Below are 20,407 nucleotides of genomic sequence, written 5' to 3' on the forward strand. Positions count from 1 at the left end.
ACATTGCTCCCACAGACACCCCAGATCATAACATTGCTCCCACAGATACCCCAGATCATAACACTGCCCCACAGACACCCTAGATCATAACACTGTCCCACAGGCACCCCCAGATCATAACACTGCCACATTTTTACAGACATAAGTGATACTGACATTAAACAATCTATCCAAATGCAAGAGCATAGGTTAATACAGCTCTCTTCAATGAAAAAATATTTGTTATGTAGTTAAAATAAATTATTAGATTAAAAAACATTACAATAAAGATAATATAGTGTTTTAATATATTGTCATATCTCAATTCATAAACAGTAAAGAGTAATCACAATATCTATAGTTCTTCAGCAGGCTCCGGTTTGCCTTGTATGAGATGTTTCTTCTGAGGTCCCTGTAGGATAAGAGGAATATATTAAATGTTGCTGTGAAAACTTTAAAGAACAATAACCCCAGAACGATTCAGAATCTGCTAGCTTTAGAAGCTAATATTAGATCTGCAGTGGATGCCCCATGTAGTATTCCGAAAACTTTTTTTAAAACCAGGGACAAATTATAAAATGGGCAGAAAAACTGTGGGAAAGCAAAAAATGTACCTGTTTTGGTGTATTCAAAGTAAACTGTTTATTTAGCAAATAAGGAAAATTCAACATCATGATAAATAGGGTTTAAGGTTTTCAATAAATGAGAGATCATCCTTACATACGTCCAGAAAGGAATGAGCATTTGCAGGAAGCTCAATTCCCTTAGATTGAGGTAATAGTGTAACATTGCTACTCAGGGATAGGTATGGGTGCTGATATACACTTGTATACTCTCCCAGTCAGTACAGAAATATCAGCTTAGGGATTCTGTTATCACAGGGAGCAGATATCTCTATCCCCTCTCCATTTTATACTCCAGTGATATATATACCGCGACCTATATCATTTTAAAAACCAGGCCAAGGTATATAGCCAAGCAAGCCCAATGCTCAATGGAGCAGCTGATGTCCATGATCAGAACAGGAAACCCAGCACCACATGCAAACCTGCTCATTTGGGCCCAATGTAATAAAGCTCTCCAAGGCTGGAAAGGATACACTTTCATCAGTGAATCATGGTGATCCAGCAAACCTGGAATGGAATTCTTCAAAGTCATTTACTTATTGCTAGCAAATGTTTTGAATCCTGGACCAGATCCATTTCAGGTTTTTTGGATCACCCAGCTTCACTGATGAAAATGTATCCTATTGAGTCTGCAGCACAAAAAATCTAGATACCCCATCTCTGCTCAGAGATCTAAAACATATCCTGGAATAGGTAAATCACAAATTCATAGAACCCTGAAACAAACAGTACTTGATGTCTATGTATTTGTTACCCCAGCTGCGAACATACCATGAAAGCTCTCTTCTCCTGGTCTGTTTGGAAGCAACCGTGGCCAAACTTCGATGTAGTATCAATGAATTTCAACTCGATGGGCTCCAAGGAACGACGACTGGTGTGGACCAATAGAGACTGTCGCAAAGAAATATAAAGGGTTATATTACATATAAGCTGTCATGCATTCCTATATACTTGTAAAGTGGACTTGTCAATAATTTTTTTCATTGTAATGAGAAGGGCACATTACCATTACCATCACCACATTAGGGAGCATTACCATACCGAATGAATATTTTAGGTAAAGCCAGAAAAAAAACAAGAATCTTTTTATTCCTAAATATACCTCCCCTATGTTGCTCCCAAGCTATGAAGCTCATGTGAGCCCATGCAGCCAAAATCTCATGTTCTCTAGATTTCAGGACCTTACATAGTAAGTTCCTTACATCAGATAGTGAGGGAGGCCATTATATTATAACAAAATACCAAAAACAGCAGGGCACTACTAAAAAGGAGAACTTCAATGTGAGCACATATACAAAGATGTATATATACATATATAGACTAACTCTATTTACATATATAGGTGCAACTAAACTTAAGCAAGGTTTGGGAAACCTCAACACACATTGCTATGATCAGGTATGCACTACAGGGTTAAAAGTTTGTGGAATCCTCAATATTGCACCCATACAATCCTTTTGGTCATCTATTCCAGAACCATGGGCTTTTAGAAAAGGTTGATCACCTGTCCCTGGGTGTAACAACATTCACTGTCTTTGGAAGACTTTATACAAGATCTTGGAGGGTGTCAATGAGAATTTGTGCCCAGTGAGCCAATACAACATTTGTGAGGTCAGATAGTGATTTTGGATGAGAGAACACAATTGTTATTCCAATTCATCCTAAAGGTGTTCAGAAGGGTTGAGCGCAGGACTCTGAGTGGGCCATTCCAGGTTCTTCCACACCAAACCTAAACCATATGTTTTTGTAGATGGCCTTCACCAACCTGTTCACCATTGGGTATAACATGCATATATAGAATGGTCATTTTCACATTTACATATTTAAAACAAATAAATAAAAATGTAAATATATAGTAATGTAACTATGACATTCATAGAAGCATAACTCACCTTCCTAAGGGTAAGCACTCTCTTCTTGCTCCCCACTACACAACCTTTAAGCATGATATAATCATTATTGACTGGGCCGTAGTGTGGAAAACCTCCCTAGAGAAAAAAGTGGGAAGTAAGTTACAGGTTATAAGTGTCTACATTATTCACTTTAGGTGGGGGCAGCCATTTTATCCTGTGGGTTGGCTCCAAATGTGTGATAATGCAGCTTAAAAACCACAAAGAGCATATTGTTACACAATGTTATAATGCATGAATTAAAATTTAAAGGCAGTTCGAATGGACAAACCTATTGCTAATTGCAGATGGTGGTGGTTTATGTTTGTTTGTTTTAAAAACTCATGAGGGCAGGAATATGAGAGATGCACTGACGACTCGTTCATAAAGGGCGAATGCTTCAGAACCAACATTCTCATTCTGGCTTTATCATTTAGTGAGCCACTGGCCCTGTTCTTGTTACAGCAGGAAAAGAAATGGAGTGGTTAACAGAAAGAACTGAGGGGAAATCTTAGCCTATGGAACTGGTTCCCCAACTGGAAGATTCCAGTAGCAGCTATAAAACTTTGCATTTCCCCAGGTTCCTTTCTTGCCCCAAGCAAGCAAGATTTAGGTGCCCCAAGCAAAACACCTTCAATGTTCACCACAAGTTGCCATCCATGGAAAAGGCGAACATACAGGACATTTACCAAATTATGAACTTAGGTTGGACCTGATGGTGTTTCTTCCCATTGAAAATGTTTCAGAAGAAAACAAAGGATAAGGTATGGGCAACACTGAAACTGAATTTTGCAGTGGTTACCATTGAATTGGTTGGGCCATGATTAATGATGAGCTGACAGCAAGAAATTTAGGACACGATACCTTCATTTGTGAAAAAAAGAGTTCATTATATTAGGGGGATTAGCCAGAATGAAGTTAGCGAAACTTAGAATGGAGAGGGTTACCTCCCTGCCTGCTCACCATTCCCGGGCAGTAAGTTGGCGTTGCTGCATGCAGGGTATTACCCTTAGGATAAAAGGTTGCAGAAATCACCTCTGTCTCTGCCAGTCTCCTGTCTGCAGGTACCAAATTCAACAGAGGCAGCCTCCATCCATAGAGCCCCCTACAAAAAATGTATGTCCAAAATTTCTATCACGTTCTGTTTCACAATCAAATGGAAAATGAAAGGAATGGGCTTTACAGAAAGTGATTTCATCAAAAAAAAAAAATTTCTGACTTTTTGAAAATCATTGACGTAAATAAGTTCAGGAAAATCTAAAAAGAACAGAAGATGCCGGATTTGTCATATGACCACTTGTATTGGGTTTGCAGCACGTACCAATGGTGTAATGGACTTGTCTGTGAGGTCGTACTGCGTTGCTGCATTGTTCTTCACCACTTTTCCATCCTGCAGATGTATTCCCCGGCCAATGCGATAAATCTATGGAGAGAAAAGCAAGATGCAATTTTTTACAACTTTTTACTGCATATAATCTGTGCTGGTTTCTAGAAAGACCTTTAGTGTAAAGTTCCTGGTGCTGACATAACAGCATCTGTTAGTGCAATGAAAATCACAGCACATCAGTGGCAATGCTAATGGCTACTTGAAAATTCCGCCCCATGTAATATGATTTTATATATTATTATTAAACAGGATTTATATAGCACCAACATACTAGGCAGCATTGAATATACCATAATGACTTGAAAATTTTGATAGTTGATCTTATGTTCAGCTTGCCAATGCAAAAATGCATTAAATAATATCAATTCTAGTCATACTACAAGGGGATTTAGGTAATTTACTGAAATTTGAAAAAAAGAAAGCAAAAGCAGAAGTGGGGAAGAACAAAAAAAAGAAAGTGTAAAGAAGAGGAGAAAAACAATTGAGGATGTGGGAGGTTTGACAGTAGATGAGAGAGGAGGGCAAGGAAAAGAGAAAGGAGGTGATGAAAAATGAAAAGTGATGAGAGGAGAGGAGAAAATAGGAGATAGGAGAAATGGAGGATAAAGCATAGGGAAGTAGAATTGTGGAAAAAAGAAGGGTAAAGGGGAGGAGAGGAGAAAAAAGTAGAGAGGAGAAAATCAAAGTGAAAGAGGAGAAAAGAGAAGAAGAATGAAAATGAAAGCAAAAAAAAAAAGAGAGAAGAGAGGACAAAGGAGAGATGAGAGAAAAAAAGTGTAAAGAGATGAAAGAATACTAAAAAAAACAAAAAAAAACAAAAAAGGTGTGGGAAGGAGACAGATGTGAGGTTAAAGGAGTAAATGAAAAGATGAGAAGAAAAGATAAATATGAAGGGAAAGAGAGGAGAAAAGAGAAAGAAAGAACAAAAGAAAGAAAGAAAGAGAGAGAGAGAGAGAAAGAAAGAAAGAAAGAAAGAAAGAAAGAAAGAAAGAAAGAAAGAAAGAAAGAAAGAGAAAAAGAGTGAGAGAAAGAAAAAAATAAAGAAAGAAAGAAAGAAAGAAAGAAAGAAAGAAAGAGAAAGAAAGAAAAAGAAAGAAAGTAAGATTTGGTGATATGGTGGTTAGACAAAGAGAGAAAAGAGACAGAGATTTCTGTTACCTTCTTGTTGATCTCTGTACGGTGGTGATATCCCTTTTGCCCAGCTCGGGCTATGGTATATGCCACTCTAGCTGGATGCCAGGCACCAATACAAGCCACCTTGCGAAGCCCCTTGTGAGTTTTACGAGGTAACTTCTTGGTGTCCCAGCGTGATGTTACACCTGTCACAACAGGAGCATACAAAGGCTTTACTGCTTGTACCTCTGAGGGAAGGTTGCCAGTTATGCCTAAAATACCTTTTCAAATTCTCTAAATCAGTAATCAGGTCCACCTAGGACATCCAATATTGGGTTTTACCAATTAACTAATAAATACAATTATAAGAAAGCTACATTAAGTGCCCCTAAAAAGGTATTGCTATGTCTGGTTTTTCAATTTTTGCTGCATTCTTACCTTTCATTCCTTTTCCTTTGGTGACTCCAATAACATCAATCATTTCATCGTGAGCAAAAACAGTGGTCACTGGGACCTGCTTTTCCAGCTTCTCATGTGCCCAGTCCACCTTCTGAGCCACAGTGCCACCATTCACCTGGATCTCCATCACATGGGCCTTCTTCTGTCGCATTGGGAGAAGCTTCATCTGCATGGAACAGATAGAGAGGTCACTGACAGGACAGAAGGTCATAAAACTCCTCAGCTTACCATACAAGTTTAAAGAACCCAAGGTAGTCAGATCCATCCAATTTTCACATGGTCTTCTGGAAGAAACTTGTTCACGTATTCTTACGCATTCTGCTACATTCATTCCTTCTTTACGTTGCAACAGTCAGTCCACAATGGGCTGAGCAGCAGAAAATTCAGGGGCTGGTGTTCACAGAATGCCAACTTACAGGCCATACAGTGATCAAAACCAGTGGGTATTCTCAACCATGGCCATGGCTGGACCACCAGCGTTCATTTTACTGGTAAGCTTCCACAGAGGCTTCTAAAATCTTATTCTACGAATACCAAGAGGTCATGCTGACCCTCTTGTTCCAATACATTTTATCATTATTGTGTAATAAATATGCAGCTAAAGGCTTCTTATATTTTTATTTGTTTTAGGTCAGTGAAAATATCACTTTTAGAAGAAGGTCAACAATGGTGGCCCCATATTTCACTTAGGAAGGACTTAATATCATGACAAATTAATGAACTTACACAATTGTCTGCTCCTTTTGTGGAATATACTTACTTTATAATTTTTTTCTTGCCTCATTGGTCACCTGGTAGAACGAGCCCCTTTATACTCCAAGTCTGCCTATGGAAAAACTAAAGTCCTCCTCTATATCACGGCACTCAGGTAAGGCCACTTACATGACCAATGTTGTAACATAGAAGGATAGAAGGTAAAGCAGAAAGTCATTTTCTTTCCTATACCCAGAAGTGTGGGGTATTTTGCTTCAATGAACACATAAGTAGGGGGATCAGGCAATTTACCCCTGAATGGGCAAAGTACAAGGTCACTTCAAGACCGGCTTCAATCAATAATTTTATTGTGGCAGAGCGGTGAAGGGTTAGGACCTAATTATCAGTTAGCACAGATGTCCCCCTGTCCTAATGACAATACCTCCCCATAAACATAAGTTAGTTTTCACGGCAGCAAAGATTTGTGAAATTTCATGGTGTCCATCATTCTCTAGTGTCCCGCACCTGAGTGTGAACAATGACCCGGATAACCTTGCAGTATTTCTTCATGGCTGCAAAGTCTTTTTTCAGCTGCTTTTTGCCCTCCTCGTCCTGCCATTTCTTGCAGTACTTGGTAAAGGCCTTCTTCTTACTCTTATACCTGTAAGAAAGAGGCGGCTGAATGTAAAAATGCACTCGTATGAGATTATTAGTTACGTGACACCTGTATCTCTGACATTATATACAGCATAGTCACTGCTTCAAAGATATGAAAGAAAAAAACCCTAATGTGTGAAAATAATAGTGGAGGTTGAAAAAAGGAAAGGTTTAGTGTCATATAACACTTTGTAGTTACATTATATTAAAAGCCGAATTTATTGTCATTTGGAGCTAAAATAAAATTCACTCCTGCACCTCTCAGGGTTGACCATTTGCTATCTGCACTCCAAGTATTTAATTTGAAAGAGGGACACCAAGTTTGGAGCTTTGCTACTTCCTAGTCTGCTAGAATGACCAAAGTCTATTGCTGTGGCCCTCCAGCAACTTTACTTATTGTACCTGAAAAACATCCATACTTGTCATACATCTACTATAATACAAATACTAAATATGTATGTTTCATAATTCTGGTCAACCAGCCTTGTGATTTACAGGACAGCCAAAAAAGATCAGTCTAATATTCCCCAATTCTGTTTACAGCCACCAAACCCACATCCAGGTTTTGGAAAAATAAAAAGATTAGATGCCCATGTGCAGACAATGTCAATGAGTATAATATCTAAATGCAAGAAGTTGCCACAAAGTAACACTTTGGTCAGAATCCACAAAAAGGAAACTGCACCATATAATTTGTTGAGTGTCCAAAAAATGTTAACCTTCTTATATGATCCAAGCCAACACGTTTCAGAGGTTTTCAATTCCCCCCTTCACGGCTTTAGTAGATGATGAAAGAAATAAAGCAAAAGGAGTCCTAATTGTTACAAATAGCTTATGTAACCTTGTTTACAATATTCTTTTTTTAACTAATAAAGGTCATCTTGCTTCATCAACTACAAATGAAGGGGCAATGGAAAGCTCTCTGTTTACAATAATTTGTTTCTAACCATCAAAAGTCCACTTGACTTACCTTGTTCATCCACTTCCAAAGCCCCAATGAAGGAGGCAATTGAAAGTCCCTGAAACATGTTCCAATATAAAATAATGGGAAATTATTATTTTTGGACACCCACCAAATGCTATGGCACCAACCTTCTGATTTTTGTGGTTGTTTTGCCTTGTGGCACAGTATGTAAATCACAAGAATAGTTATAAAGAATTACAGATTCTTTGGCAGGTAAAATAATAATTAACTAATTCCACATATAAAGGTCTCACCAGTTCTTGTAGAAGCGTCTTCTGCATTCATCACTAATGTGCTCTGCAAATATGGTCTTCAAACTTCGCAATCCTCGAGGGGTCTCAACGTATCCCACAATGCCCACCACAACCATTGGAGGAGTCTCAATGATCGTTCCAGCTTCCACTTCTTCCCGCTTGGAGATCTCTGCATGACGTTATATAAAATGGGACTATATTGGATATTCTTTAAAACACATGTTTATTTTGATCAGGGAAAATAAAAAAGTTTTTTGAATATCAGAAAATATCTGCCCTGAAGATAACAAAGATGATGCTGCTTCCCCATATATACAGTAGAGTAAAGAAATGTTGCCACCCTAGGACAAGAAGTGTGTTATTTGCAGGTGAGAAAAGAAAAAAAAGCCCTAAACACAAAAATTTAGATCAGCTTATCTAAGGACCTTTTTGGGTTAAAATTTTCAGCAAGAGAAGCAGCAATTTCTTCAATGATGACCCAGGTCTTACACCTGCCTTCCGTTCTGTGTCTTCAACATTAGAAATGACAGGGAGTGGATACATCCATCAATTCCTTCATCACTGTAGTGACATAGGGGGTGAAGGAAGGCTTGATGGGAAACCTTCTGGAAGTCCAACACTTCTGCAAGACACTCATGGAAGATGCAGTGCTGGAACTGAGAGAAGGTTGGAGACATGGGCCACCAGAGAGCTAAGAGAGGTCTTGCATGGTCTTTCTTTGACTCCATTGGAGAGATTTTCTCCAACTTTCCCTTCCTGTGTTACCAAATAAGAAGAGGGGAAAGGTTTTGGGATCTGATATTCCTTTTTTGTTCCAGTAGGAACACCCCTTGGCCTTGAATCGTATGACCAGCAAAGTAATGTCATACACATCTTATTTTTAACTGTTCAAATAAAGTTGATATTTCCACTTACTCAGTCCTGGCCTGTGGATCTCTCGCAGAGTATGGGTCATTCCAGCCTTGTACCCCAGGAAGGCTGTCAGGTGAACTGGTTTGGTAGGGTCATCTTTGGGCCAGGTCTTTACTTTACCTCGGTGCCGCTTGCTGCGTTTGTGAGGGAGAAACCCCAGGTGGCCATGACGAGGGGCCGAGAACTTGCGATGAGACTGCAAAGGGAAATAGGAGATGGTCAGCGTTGTGTTCCGGTAACTTCAATCCTATGAAGGTTAAGGCAGGGTGATAGGTCAGGGTCAACAATCACAAGGAAGGGGTCTTTCTAATCCTACTGAACCCCCCAAGTATCCCAATGTCTGAGAATGGGGAAATTAAGCAAATCTCCTCCACTTTCAACAATGCTAAACTTCGAAGTTACCAATCACATATCTAAACAATGTCACCTTTGCTAGGGACCAGATATTCAATTTGTGTAAAGTGGACCTTTGGTCATCGGTAAAGTACTTCACAATGTTCCTTCACCACCACCCAACAAAAAGCTGATGTAGATCTTTTTATCAAGAGATGAGCGAGAGGAATACTTACCTTACTCTATGGTCCATGGAAGCTGCCATGCTGCTCCTCTTCTCTCCAGCACCAATGTGTAGGTCCCTAAAGTGATCACATTTGCCATTAGCAGTGGTCACTGGCCCTACATTGTACATGATGACCTTGGCATCGAGGTGAAGTGGGGTTTATGAAGCTATCAAGACTGAACGTATACTGGAAAGCATAGCGGCTGCAACCAGTATCTGACAACTGGTCATAGGAAGCAGTGGATGTGAAGACTAGCAATCTATAATAGCTCTTGTAAAATTTTCCTCTAAATGAAAAGTTACAACAGACTCCATCTATTCTGAAAAGTGTATTTTAGAGCTCCTGTCCCCTTCTGTTCTTTAACAAAACTGCTTTACAAAAGGCGTTACCCACATGGGGTGTTTTAACTATTAGGCACAATGAAGATATTCAGCCTATGTAAGTCTGCAAAGATTCTTATTTTGCTTTAGCCAAGACTGGGTTGACCCGCTTGAACACCTTGGAAGGTTAGCTTGGAAGTCCAACATGACCAGACCTGGCCTGGAGACAAGCTCTGACATGGCCATACAGGCTTGGACTCACTTCTTTCATGTCTACACACATGCATCAACGTCTAAAGGAGGGAGCACTGGCTGAACTGAGAACATCTTTTATATGGGCAACACAAACCGGTCTACATTCAGTCTCACACTTGCTCAAGGAACGTCCTGTTGTCTTTGGAAGTATATGTAAAGCCACACTGCACCATCATGGTGATTCATCAAAGTGTGGTCCCTAACTTATTCTAAGCACCCAGAGTAAAACATATATAGTATGTGTTGAATAATAATTATGGGAACCAAGGTGCACGTCTGTATGGGTCCCTCTGCAAGCTTTGGCGGTGCCTTGATAACATTCACCTTGTTCTACTTGGCCGAGGACCGAACAGAGTACGAGTGATCCACCTGCTTCCTTGAGGTCACCAGCCTACAAAAAATACCATCTGACATTTATACTGCCTGCACATGACCCACTGAGTAAATACCGGCCCTCATACCAATCAAATGTTTCCTTGAAGCATGGGATCCTTTCATTCATTTGTTAGAAAGTTTTCTTACTTTTCAATCAGAATATTCAAACCAACAACAGATTTGTTTTATTATTTTATGATCTAACAATCAAAAACCAAGCAGCGTAAATAGGATCCTTTGTCATAATATTTTAGAGGTTTAGTCTAAATAGGCATCAAAAGTTTTCCCTCAAAAATCTGGTGAAAAAGGGTGGATTGGCGTCAATGGGAAAGGTTAAATGAAGGGTGCAGTTGGCTTTAGAAACCTTTAAATCCAATTGCACCCTTCTTGACCTTTAAGGGTACAATTGGCTTTCACTTCAGACCTTTGAATTCAAAAACAATCCCCCAGTAAGATTCTATATGTGCAGTTAATGGATTTTATTCATGTTATTTACCCAAAAAAAGCTTTAAAAAAGTTTAAACCTTTAAGATTGACACTGGGTGCTGCCATCTTGGATGTGGCAGCCCTAGTAGACTAATCTATTACTCAAGTGCTGCTCAATAGTGTTTTCTATTGCTACTCCCCTGATTGCTACATGAAAGGTTATGCAGGGAGCATGCTTATTGCCCCTGGTAGAAATAACCCTTGCTGTGGTTCCATCTGTAATGTCTTGTAATGATCTCTAAAATGTTAAAAACTCTTGTTCATCCTTGTCAATGGAACCACAGTGTGTGGCGATATCTGGAATCTCCTTCTTATTCTACAGGTGAAATGCATCAGTTAATGGTAACTGATAGGTAACAAGTTTGTCCAGAAACATATAGTTTTTGCTTATGCTGGATTTTTCCTTTTGATTTGGAGAAAGGATGAGGCCCTTCATGGCTTTGAGATTCCATTGGGGTAGAAGGTTGACCCAGCGTAGAGCTTAGAATCACAAAATCTCTTTTTTTTTTTGCTGGTTGCTGGGCTTTATCTGTAGTTTAGTTATTTTTTTAATTTTATTTTTGATCTGTGGTCCTATTTGGTGAAACCATTATCAGCAGGTCAGAAGGCAATGGTACATCACACTAATGGAGCCCTGGATAATAGAAAACTCCAACAGGAGTTCTAAACCTCTTCCCTATATCCAAACCTGATATATATATATATATATATATATATATATATATACCCCGTGATTCATCGAACAGATTAGTATAAATTTCCAGAGGCAGACATACGGACCATAGGACTTGTCCCGGAGCTGGCTGCTGCAGGAAAGAGGGGGGGGGGGGGGGGGGGCTGTCAGACCTGATTTACACTCCAGGGGACGGTAACCCAGAAAAGGTGGCACCGCTCACACAGAAGCGTCCATTGTAAGGGATCAGTTATCATCTTATCGCCTAGTTCAGTGGGGGAATCAGGTTGTCTTCTGGATGATTTTATGTCCTGGTTGCTCAGTTTAAAGGGAAACAGTCATTTATTCTCAGTATTTGGAGTTGTGCTTTTGGCCACGGGTCATGCCTGACGTGACTTTCACATTTTTACTTGCTTAGTAGTTTCTATTTTAATGTCCGTAGTTTATATCCGGCCAAAATATGAAAGCCATCTGCCTAATATTGTGGAGGTGCTCCTGGTGCTGCCTAAACAGCTCTGAAATGATGAACATGCACCCAGCTATGTGGTTCATTAGACCAGGCCACCTTCTTCTATAGCTTCCTGGACCAGTCCTGGTGTTCATATTCCTATTGTAGGCATTGCCAGGGGAGGACAGGGATCTGTATGGACAGTCAGACTGGTCTATGGCTTTTTAGCCGCATAATGAGCTATGATGTGTTGTGTGTTCTGATATCTTACTGAACTCATAGTGGCTAGTCCTCCTCCAGGGGCATCAACAAGTCTTGGGTGTCCATGTCTCTGTTGGCTGTTCCCCAGACCAGGTCATTCAGCCACCTCAATTGCCCCTTCTTGAAGTTGCTCAGATCCTTAGGGCAGGTTCAGATCTGGTCTATGGCATTTTAGCCCCATAATGAGCAATGTGGTTCATTAGACCAGGTCACCTTCTTCTTTAGCTTCCTGGACCAGTTCTGGTGCTAATGTACCTAATATAGGCACTGTCAGTGGTGGACAGGGATCAGCATGGACGCTCAGACTGGTCTATGGCTTTTTAGGCCCATAATGAGAAAGCTGTGATTTGTTATGTGTTCTGATATCTTCCTGAAGCTAGTCCTCCTCCATGGGTATCAACAAGCCTTGGGTGACCGTGTCCCTGTTGGGGGTTCACAAGTTGTCCTTCTTTGGACTAATTTTGGTGGGTAATGTGAACACCCTACAAGACCTGCTATTTTGGAGATTCCCCGGACCAGGTAATTCAGCCACTTCAATTGGCCCTTCTCAAAGTCGCTCAGATCCTTAGGGCAGGTTCAGATTTGGTCTATGGCTTTTTAGACACATATTGAGCAAGCTGTGATATGTTGTGTGTTCTGATATCCTCCTGAAGCTAGTCATAGAAGCTAGCCCTCTTCGGTGGGCATCAAGGCTTGGGTGTCAATCTCTCTGTTGGTGGTTCACTGGATGTCCTTTGTTGGACCATTATTGGTGGGAAATGTGAACACCTCACAAGATCTACCATCTTGGAGATGCTCTGACCCAATTTGGCGACCTTAATTGGCCCTTCTAAAGCTCCCTTAGATCCATAGGGCAGGTTCAGATCTGCCTTGGAAATGAGCGATCCATTGTGGTTCCTGTTATTCCCTCCACCTGTGACGGTGCAATGTTTCAGCTGGTCGGTATATTTTTTAAAAATTAATTTACGGCACCACAGAGACATGACGGAAGCAACTTTGTTCTCACCTATTCCCAACCTAACCTCCAACCCCAACACAACCATTCCCAACTAGGATTCTGAGGAAGGGTTCCTGCAGAGTATGCTCAGGGTTCCTTCTTTTGCTGGTGATTGACCTAAGATCTGATGGCACCTGCAGAATCCAAGATCCAATGCCACCTTTCAAAGCTGCCACCATGGCACCAATGATCATTTTATCAACCTGCAAGAGGAGCATTCTTACAAGGGTTCCCAAGGGTTTGATGAGACTGGAAAAATATTTTAAAGGTTCATCTGGGGTGTGCTTCTCAACCAGGGTTCTTCAGAGGAATTCCTTAAACAATAAGCCTCTCCGGTCAGTTAGGGGTACACCAATGATCTTTTTGGCTATCTGTAAGGGTGACATTCTTCCCACTGGCCAGCAATGCAAGAGGAATTATTCCCACTGACCACCATACTAATATACAGTGAGCTGTAGATATCGTAATTATAGCTGGGGTTTCCTGAAGACCTGAAAGTTATTTCCAGGATTCCCCTATGCTAAAAAGGATGAGAAAGGCTGCTCTTGTAGTGTAAGAACCTTAAACTATGACACCCATATGACACCCCCTAGTGGTGAATACCTATAGTTTTAGGTACAGAAATACATACCCTGTATTATGCTGGAATAACATTGCGCCACCCAGTGGAGAGCAGTGGGTGTTCTTCGTTATTAATTAAAACATTGAAAATGAAATATATCTAAAGGTTAAAAAAATGTGATCTGCATTAGTTTTCTTTTTCTAGGTTTATTTTAACAAACTTCCTGTCCCTGCACTATTGCAGATGTGTCTTTTAAATCAATGCCCTGTACTAACGAAAAGCAACAGGCATGCCACATGTGGCCACAATAATGTGAACCCTGCCCTCTGTTTATTTAAATGGTGCAGAGCTAACAGGCGAGCCTCCGATGATTCACGAGTTGTATTCAGTGAGGAGGACACAGGCCAGAAATAGGAGAGCAGTGTGAAGCAGCAACAGCTGCTTAGATGAAAATAACAACACAATAAACAGCATAAGCTGGCACGGTGCGCCCATTTCACGGGGGAATTAAAGAACTCCTCAACACGCTCATTAAAGGGGCTAAAGCTGAACGCTGGGCATGTATAGAAGGATAAAGGGGGTGAAGCCCCTGAAGGTGTCACTTTAGGGTTGAAAGCAGACTGTTCTGACACTTGGAATCTTGTCCTGGACAATTGCAGGATCTGGAGCAAGGTCAATCGGCATCTACCCATTTCATTGGACTTATTACAGGTTGAAACTGTATACAAAGCTGGCTGAAAATGAATAAATGAATAAATTCATGCTTCTGATGATTCAGCTTGATGTGTAATTTAGGCTTCAGCTTTTGAACTCTGTAAGCATTTTTTTAAATGTACACAGCGCCCTCTACTAACCACCTAACTTAAGGACATAGAGTGGTAATATGAAAACGAGGCTTGAGAAGCAAACCACTTCGGCCATGGCCTTCGCACGTGAGTCACGTGACTACAATAGTTGCCCATGGCGCCTGAAAGATTGCATATACTGTCACAAATAACATGATAACTGGTGTAAAAAAATATCTATCAGAAATAGAGGAGGCCGCGTGTAAACTATTGCCATAACGACAATGATAATGACATTTGTCTGAAACAGCTGCCCAACGCGCCGAAATGTTTTAGTAATGGCGGATTTTTGTGGAAACGATGTCATGAACAGGCGTTATTGGTGGTAAAATCAATTTAATGAAGGTGCAAATGAATAAATCAGGTGACAAAGTGGTCGCTTACCTGCTCAGGCAGAGCGGAAACAGCTGTAGAGGGGGCCTCAGGTGTCCGCCATAGCTCAGGGTGACAGGAGTCGGGGTGACCTGTAAGATGCCTGGCGAAGTGGATAGAGATGTGTACCCGGAGCCCCCAAGGCAGACCCCGGTCCACCAATACCTCTCATCCCTCCCTGACCCGTTGATAGTCATTAATGGCGTTTTTAACTTTGTGATTGACAAGCCGGTTACTATCTTCCATGGTGAGGGGACTACAAGGCACAGCATTCAATGACAGCAGCTGCTCTGACACAAGGCCTAGGGGGGACTTTTGGGACTATGGGGCCACACTACATGTTTCGGCATGGCTGGGGGGTGACACTACGTCTCGGCATGGCTGGGGGGTGACACTACATGTCTCGGCATGGCTGGGGGGGGTGACACTACATGTCTCGGCATGGCTGGGGGGTGACACTACAGGTCTCGGCATGGCTGGCCTCTGGGGACGGGGTGTCTCAAAGCAATATGGGGGTCTTCCAAACCACTTAAAATTGAAATCAGACTTGCAGGAACATCCCATGCTTCATAAACAAGCTGATATTCCTAGGTAGTAGGGGTTGATGGGGAGTGAGCACAACACAGATGACCTCGGGGTTCGGTGGTGACCTCCATACCAATAGGCCCCTTTCCTCACCACCTGCTTGCTGCGGCCATACTGAACACTATCACATATGCATGAGCATATGATTCCAATGTGACGCCGCTCCATGTCCTCTGATTGGCAGAGTACTGTCACATGAAAGAGCCCATAGCCCTGTGTGAGCTCTGACTAGTCAGTCCGTAGTTTACACGCTGCAATCCTGCCTGGACTCAGGAGCTGAATGTGGAAGCAGGGCGGGTATGTGCGGGTATGTGTGGCTGGGGAGGGATAAAGTCACCCTGTTACTTTGTCTCAAACCCTAAAGGTGTAACTTAACTTTTGTTGAGGCAAATTCCCTTTCCTCCTTCAGCCGGAGATCTTTAACTTTCTGCATTTATTCTTTTACAGACTGGATGATACGTCAGCGAGAGAAGAATAAAATTTATTACTACCACCGGATATTCCAGCGTGTCCCCGACCTGTCCCAGTGTCTGGAAGATGATATACTGTGTCGGTTTGAAGCTGAGATGCAATGGAGGAGAGATGTGTAAGTTCTCCTTGAAACTGGCGCATGTAAAGCCACCATCCCCCCACTCCCCACTTTTTCTGCTACTGCACCAACCATCTGCCAGTTATGGGCGTCTCTGATGAGGTGGGTATGCTACATTACTACCCAGCTTCAGATACCATTAGAAAGCCAATTGGTCACCAAGACAGGGGTGCTTTGTGCTGTAATGGCGCTGGACATGTGAAAAAGGTGATGTTCAGACCATATTTTTTTCCATTCCTTAAAAGCCAAGTTGATCGTGAAATAGTAAAAATTATGCGTGAACGGTATATGGCATGCATTACTAGAGAAGGTGCCAACGCTCAGCAGAACTGTCTGGGGATAAAGGAAGAATACGCTCAAGCCTGCAGAGGTTATAAATCCAGATGTAAGTTTCCCTTTCTTGCCTCACCCTTTAAATACCAACAATGGAAAATAAAACACAAAAGTTAGCCTGGTCATGTGACCTATCAAAGTCACATGATCTGCTTTCCTTCAGTAAAGAGCTGAATTAGGCAAAAAGAACTCATGGCGGCTTTGTGACTTCGCTCTGATTTTTATCAATGTGATGAGCTGCTGTCATTCCAAATCAACACCCCCCTTCCCCAAACTCTATTGTCAACCCTCCCAGGATACCAAGAATTCAACTTCCTGTTTATGTTGCACCGCCCTGGAGGAGGAAGAAGGTTAGGGGGTGCTTTTAGTATTCTATAACCCGGTCCATGTCCAGAACCTGAGTATGTAGTATTCTGTAGTCTCTCACCCCTGCCCAGTTCTGATAACAGTACAGTGTAAGCAGATTGTATGAGAATTTACTTGCAGGAGGACCTGAACCTTGAGCTGCAAATCCATAACATAAATGCTGCATGAATTTGTTTTGTAGCTACTATAGAAATGTGACCACAGGGGGTTGTATTTGTCATTTTGTTTTCACTCATATGTCCGCTTTCACTTTGTTTAGTCTGTCACCAGCTGCTGTTATAATCATTTTTATTGGTTTGCAGACGATGACCTCGGTGCAAACGGCAATGCCAGGAGATGTCTAATGAAGCAGAAAGCGAGGATGATCGAAGAGCGGAAGGCTGCCGCGGCAGCAGAGGCCTAGAGGCAAAAAACCCGTCCTATAAACATGTCTGGTGTGGTATATCTTGTGTTTCAGAATGGAACATTTAACCCTATAATAAAAGATCAATGGATCAGTATATAGATATTGACATTTTTATTGTGTGAAGTAAGTCTTGGATTTTACATATATAGCACTTTAAAAAGGGGCCAGGTTGTCATTGAAATATTTTTCTTCAAAAGCATCCTAATTTTTTCATTAACATGAATGGACTAAAATTGTAAGCAGGCCTGTGTATACCTCTGGGACCTGCAGCTTCCTGTGTATCTGTAGCATTTGCCCTGGCTTCATACCCATTGCTTTTTGAATGTTAGGAGTACTATGTGCATTATGGCGCAATTCCTTTGAAATAGCACCTTAATGCAATGATAGACTGCAGTGCACCGTGTGTGTGTTGTGGTGTTTTGCATTCCAAATATTAAGCCCTGTGCTTTTTTGAGAGTATTAAAATAAATGCGTTGTGTAACACGCCACAACACTAAATGTTTGTGGCGTAGTTACTGCTTCCTAACACTCCTGAATGGTTTCCTCGGGTGATACGCTGCTTTGTCTCACCTGTGGCATCTCATTGAGTATAAATGGGGACTTCAGCAAGCAGTTCAGTACCCGCTGCTGCTGTCCTCTTCATTGGAACCAGCGTACCAGTGTGGGCGGTTGGCAAGGTATCAGCCACCAGGAGCTACACAGAAACACTTCTTCCTATAGGAAATGTGAACTTGGCCTACTGTGAATGAGCTCTGAACTTTTCAGGCCCAGCTTACATAGTTCACTGTAAATACTAATTTAAAGAAGAATGTATAAAGTAGTATTTGCAAAGCAGTTTACAAACCTTATGCAAACTTAAAGTTGAACTAAACTCGCGATACTTGCCGAACCCTATTATGTTACAGGGTACTGCCATGTTCCTGCCATTTTTTTCTTCTGGGAGCTGATCTTGGACCATCTTGATTGGATGTGAGAATGTATCTCCTGCATGGGTGCACAAGGAGTTTATTCATCCTCAGCATATGCAGGGGAAGCTGGGATTGCAGTTTCCCTGGCAACCAATGCTGAGCATGCGCAGCTCGGCAAAATGATGACGAGTGGTGATCATGCAGGTAAGCACAGGTATTGCAGATGGGACATTGCCTGTCTCTCTGCAATAGCCATCTACCTTAATCAACAATGTTCAAAGTGGGACTAAAGGTTAACTTTAAAGCTTCCTTTCACAACCAAAGTTCCGTGCAATCTTAAAGTTCCTCTAGAGCTTGCTAAGCGTACCTTTTTGCCTCCCGGGCACCAATGAACTTTTTCACTGTGGAGCATTCTTCCCACTGACTGTGTATTACCTTTTCCACTGACAACCAATGATATGGGGAACTACAGGTTCCACTGTCTGTTTCTTTTTTTGTCCGATTTTATTTCTATCACCTAATAACTAAAAATAATGCTAAGCAGACAAAGATGGTAAGAGTGTGCAAAGTACTACACATTTCTTATATTTTATTCATGTTTAGATCCACACCTATGTATGAGAATGTCTTGTGATCTTTAGATAAAACTTATTTACAGGGCTCCATAGAATCTGAACTTTCCTGATGAGTCTTTTCCTTCTAACAAAGTTTTCCTATTGCACATTTGCATTGAATGTATTGTACACATGTGTAAAAACCCCGAGAGTACTGCAGGGTGCCACCATCTTGGTTGTGATGTCCGACATTCTGAAAGATTTCTTTTTTTTTTTTGTTCCTTCCTTGACTGGGAGCTGCACTACCTGCATAGCTCATGCTTTCTCTGGGGCTTTGCTTTTTACATGAGAACTGAGAAGCTTTTTTTCTTGGGAGCCACATGGGGGGGTAGAGCTGTCATTGCAAGTCATTTTCTGAACACGCCAGTAGTCTGGTTAATACACCGACCAGCTAAGTTCAGTAAGATTTGAGTCACTGACCTAGAACAAGAATGTATATCTGAACGCAGACATGTTTTCTTCAACTTTATGACTACTTCAACTTTTCTTCAAGTGTTTATGTATTAGGTAATGTAATAAAGGTAGAATGTAAAAATGACTGCAAGTTGTCATTTCTGGAATTAGAATTGGTAAGAGCAGCCATGATATCTGTCCCAGGAAAAGTTTCCTTTATAGCCCATCTATAAGTAATGAAACCAACCATGGCCGGACACCTAACAAATGTTGGAAAGCTTGGCTTCAACACAGAGATGGAACCCTGAATACATGTGCGGGCAGTGATATCAGAACCCCCCATCTGCACATGTGCACACATTGTTGTATAGCTTTAGAGATACCAAAGTAATTAGGTAGGAATGACTCATTTTCAGATGTAAGAAATTTCAACTGGGCCTTACCAATCAATGGTGGTTCTTTTACCGCTCAGGAAAAACTGGGAAAGGTGGGGGGGATGTCAATGCCTGACCAGGGCATTATGAGCACTCAAAGCACTGCAGGAAGCAAAGTTTAAGGTTCAGAGTTCCTCCATACCAAGTAGTAATGTATTTTTCACACCCTGCATTTGCAGATCAGGGCAACACAGGAAAGTTTACACTCCTAAAGAAGACTGATATAAAGTGAACTTGTCACTTTGCACAGGTTGGTTCTTTTAGCTACTTTTGGACACAGGAGGTAAGATTCGGGAATCGATGTGCCTTAAAAAAATTATCCCTGCTTGTTTTCTTGGCTCTGTGGGTTCCACCTCCCCTTTGAATCCTTTGCCTTTTCCAAGTGCAAAACCCCGCTCTGCATTGCTGAAGCCCTCCAGAAACCTCCCCTCCTACCTCAAGCTTTGTCTACCATACAACTTTCCCAATTCCTATGCTTTACTTTTTATGGATAGAGCCGAGAAGGGTTACAACCTGTCATGGATTTTTACTGTTTGTGTCCATATTGCAGAGATTCCCCTAATTCTGCCAACATATTTTTTAATAATGGTGGGGAAGGGTTAGAAATTCTAACCCAGCTCTTTAAAACCTGTGACAACCTCCAACACCCTCAACATATCAGTGAAGCACAGGAGGAAAAGGCTGTGCTAGTC

At 41.4% G+C, this 20,407-nt stretch overlaps 2 protein-coding genes across 2 annotated transcripts; one reads left to right on the forward strand and one right to left on the reverse strand.

The window, feature by feature from the left end:
- Positions 1 to 264: 264 nt before the first annotated feature.
- Positions 265 to 11,744, reverse strand: RPL3L (ribosomal protein L3 like). The gene is made up of 10 exons (XM_072417502.1): positions 11,710 to 11,744; positions 8,937 to 9,129; positions 8,022 to 8,190; positions 6,672 to 6,807; positions 5,433 to 5,619; positions 5,040 to 5,200; positions 3,816 to 3,917; positions 2,498 to 2,593; positions 1,377 to 1,496; positions 265 to 391 (listed from the first exon to the last, which is right to left on the reverse strand). Exons 1-10 carry the CDS (start codon positions 11,710 to 11,712, stop codon positions 335 to 337), a joined length of 1,224 nt encoding a protein of 407 aa, XP_072273603.1. The 5' UTR covers positions 11,713 to 11,744; the 3' UTR covers positions 265 to 334.
- Positions 11,745 to 15,128: 3,384 nt separating this feature from the next.
- On the forward strand, positions 15,129 to 17,460 carry NDUFB10 (NADH:ubiquinone oxidoreductase subunit B10). The gene is made up of 4 exons (XM_072417503.1): positions 15,129 to 15,334; positions 16,120 to 16,258; positions 16,507 to 16,646; positions 17,263 to 17,460. The coding sequence occupies exons 1-4, from the start codon at positions 15,187 to 15,189 to the stop codon at positions 17,361 to 17,363; spliced, it is 528 nt and encodes a 175-aa protein (XP_072273604.1). The 5' UTR covers positions 15,129 to 15,186; the 3' UTR covers positions 17,364 to 17,460.
- The last annotated feature ends 2,947 nt before the right edge of the window (positions 17,461 to 20,407 follow it).

Source organism: Pyxicephalus adspersus, chromosome 7 (assembly GCF_032062135.1).
Source record: "Pyxicephalus adspersus chromosome 7, UCB_Pads_2.0, whole genome shotgun sequence".
NCBI classification, from domain to species: Eukaryota; Metazoa; Chordata; class Amphibia; order Anura; family Pyxicephalidae; genus Pyxicephalus; species Pyxicephalus adspersus.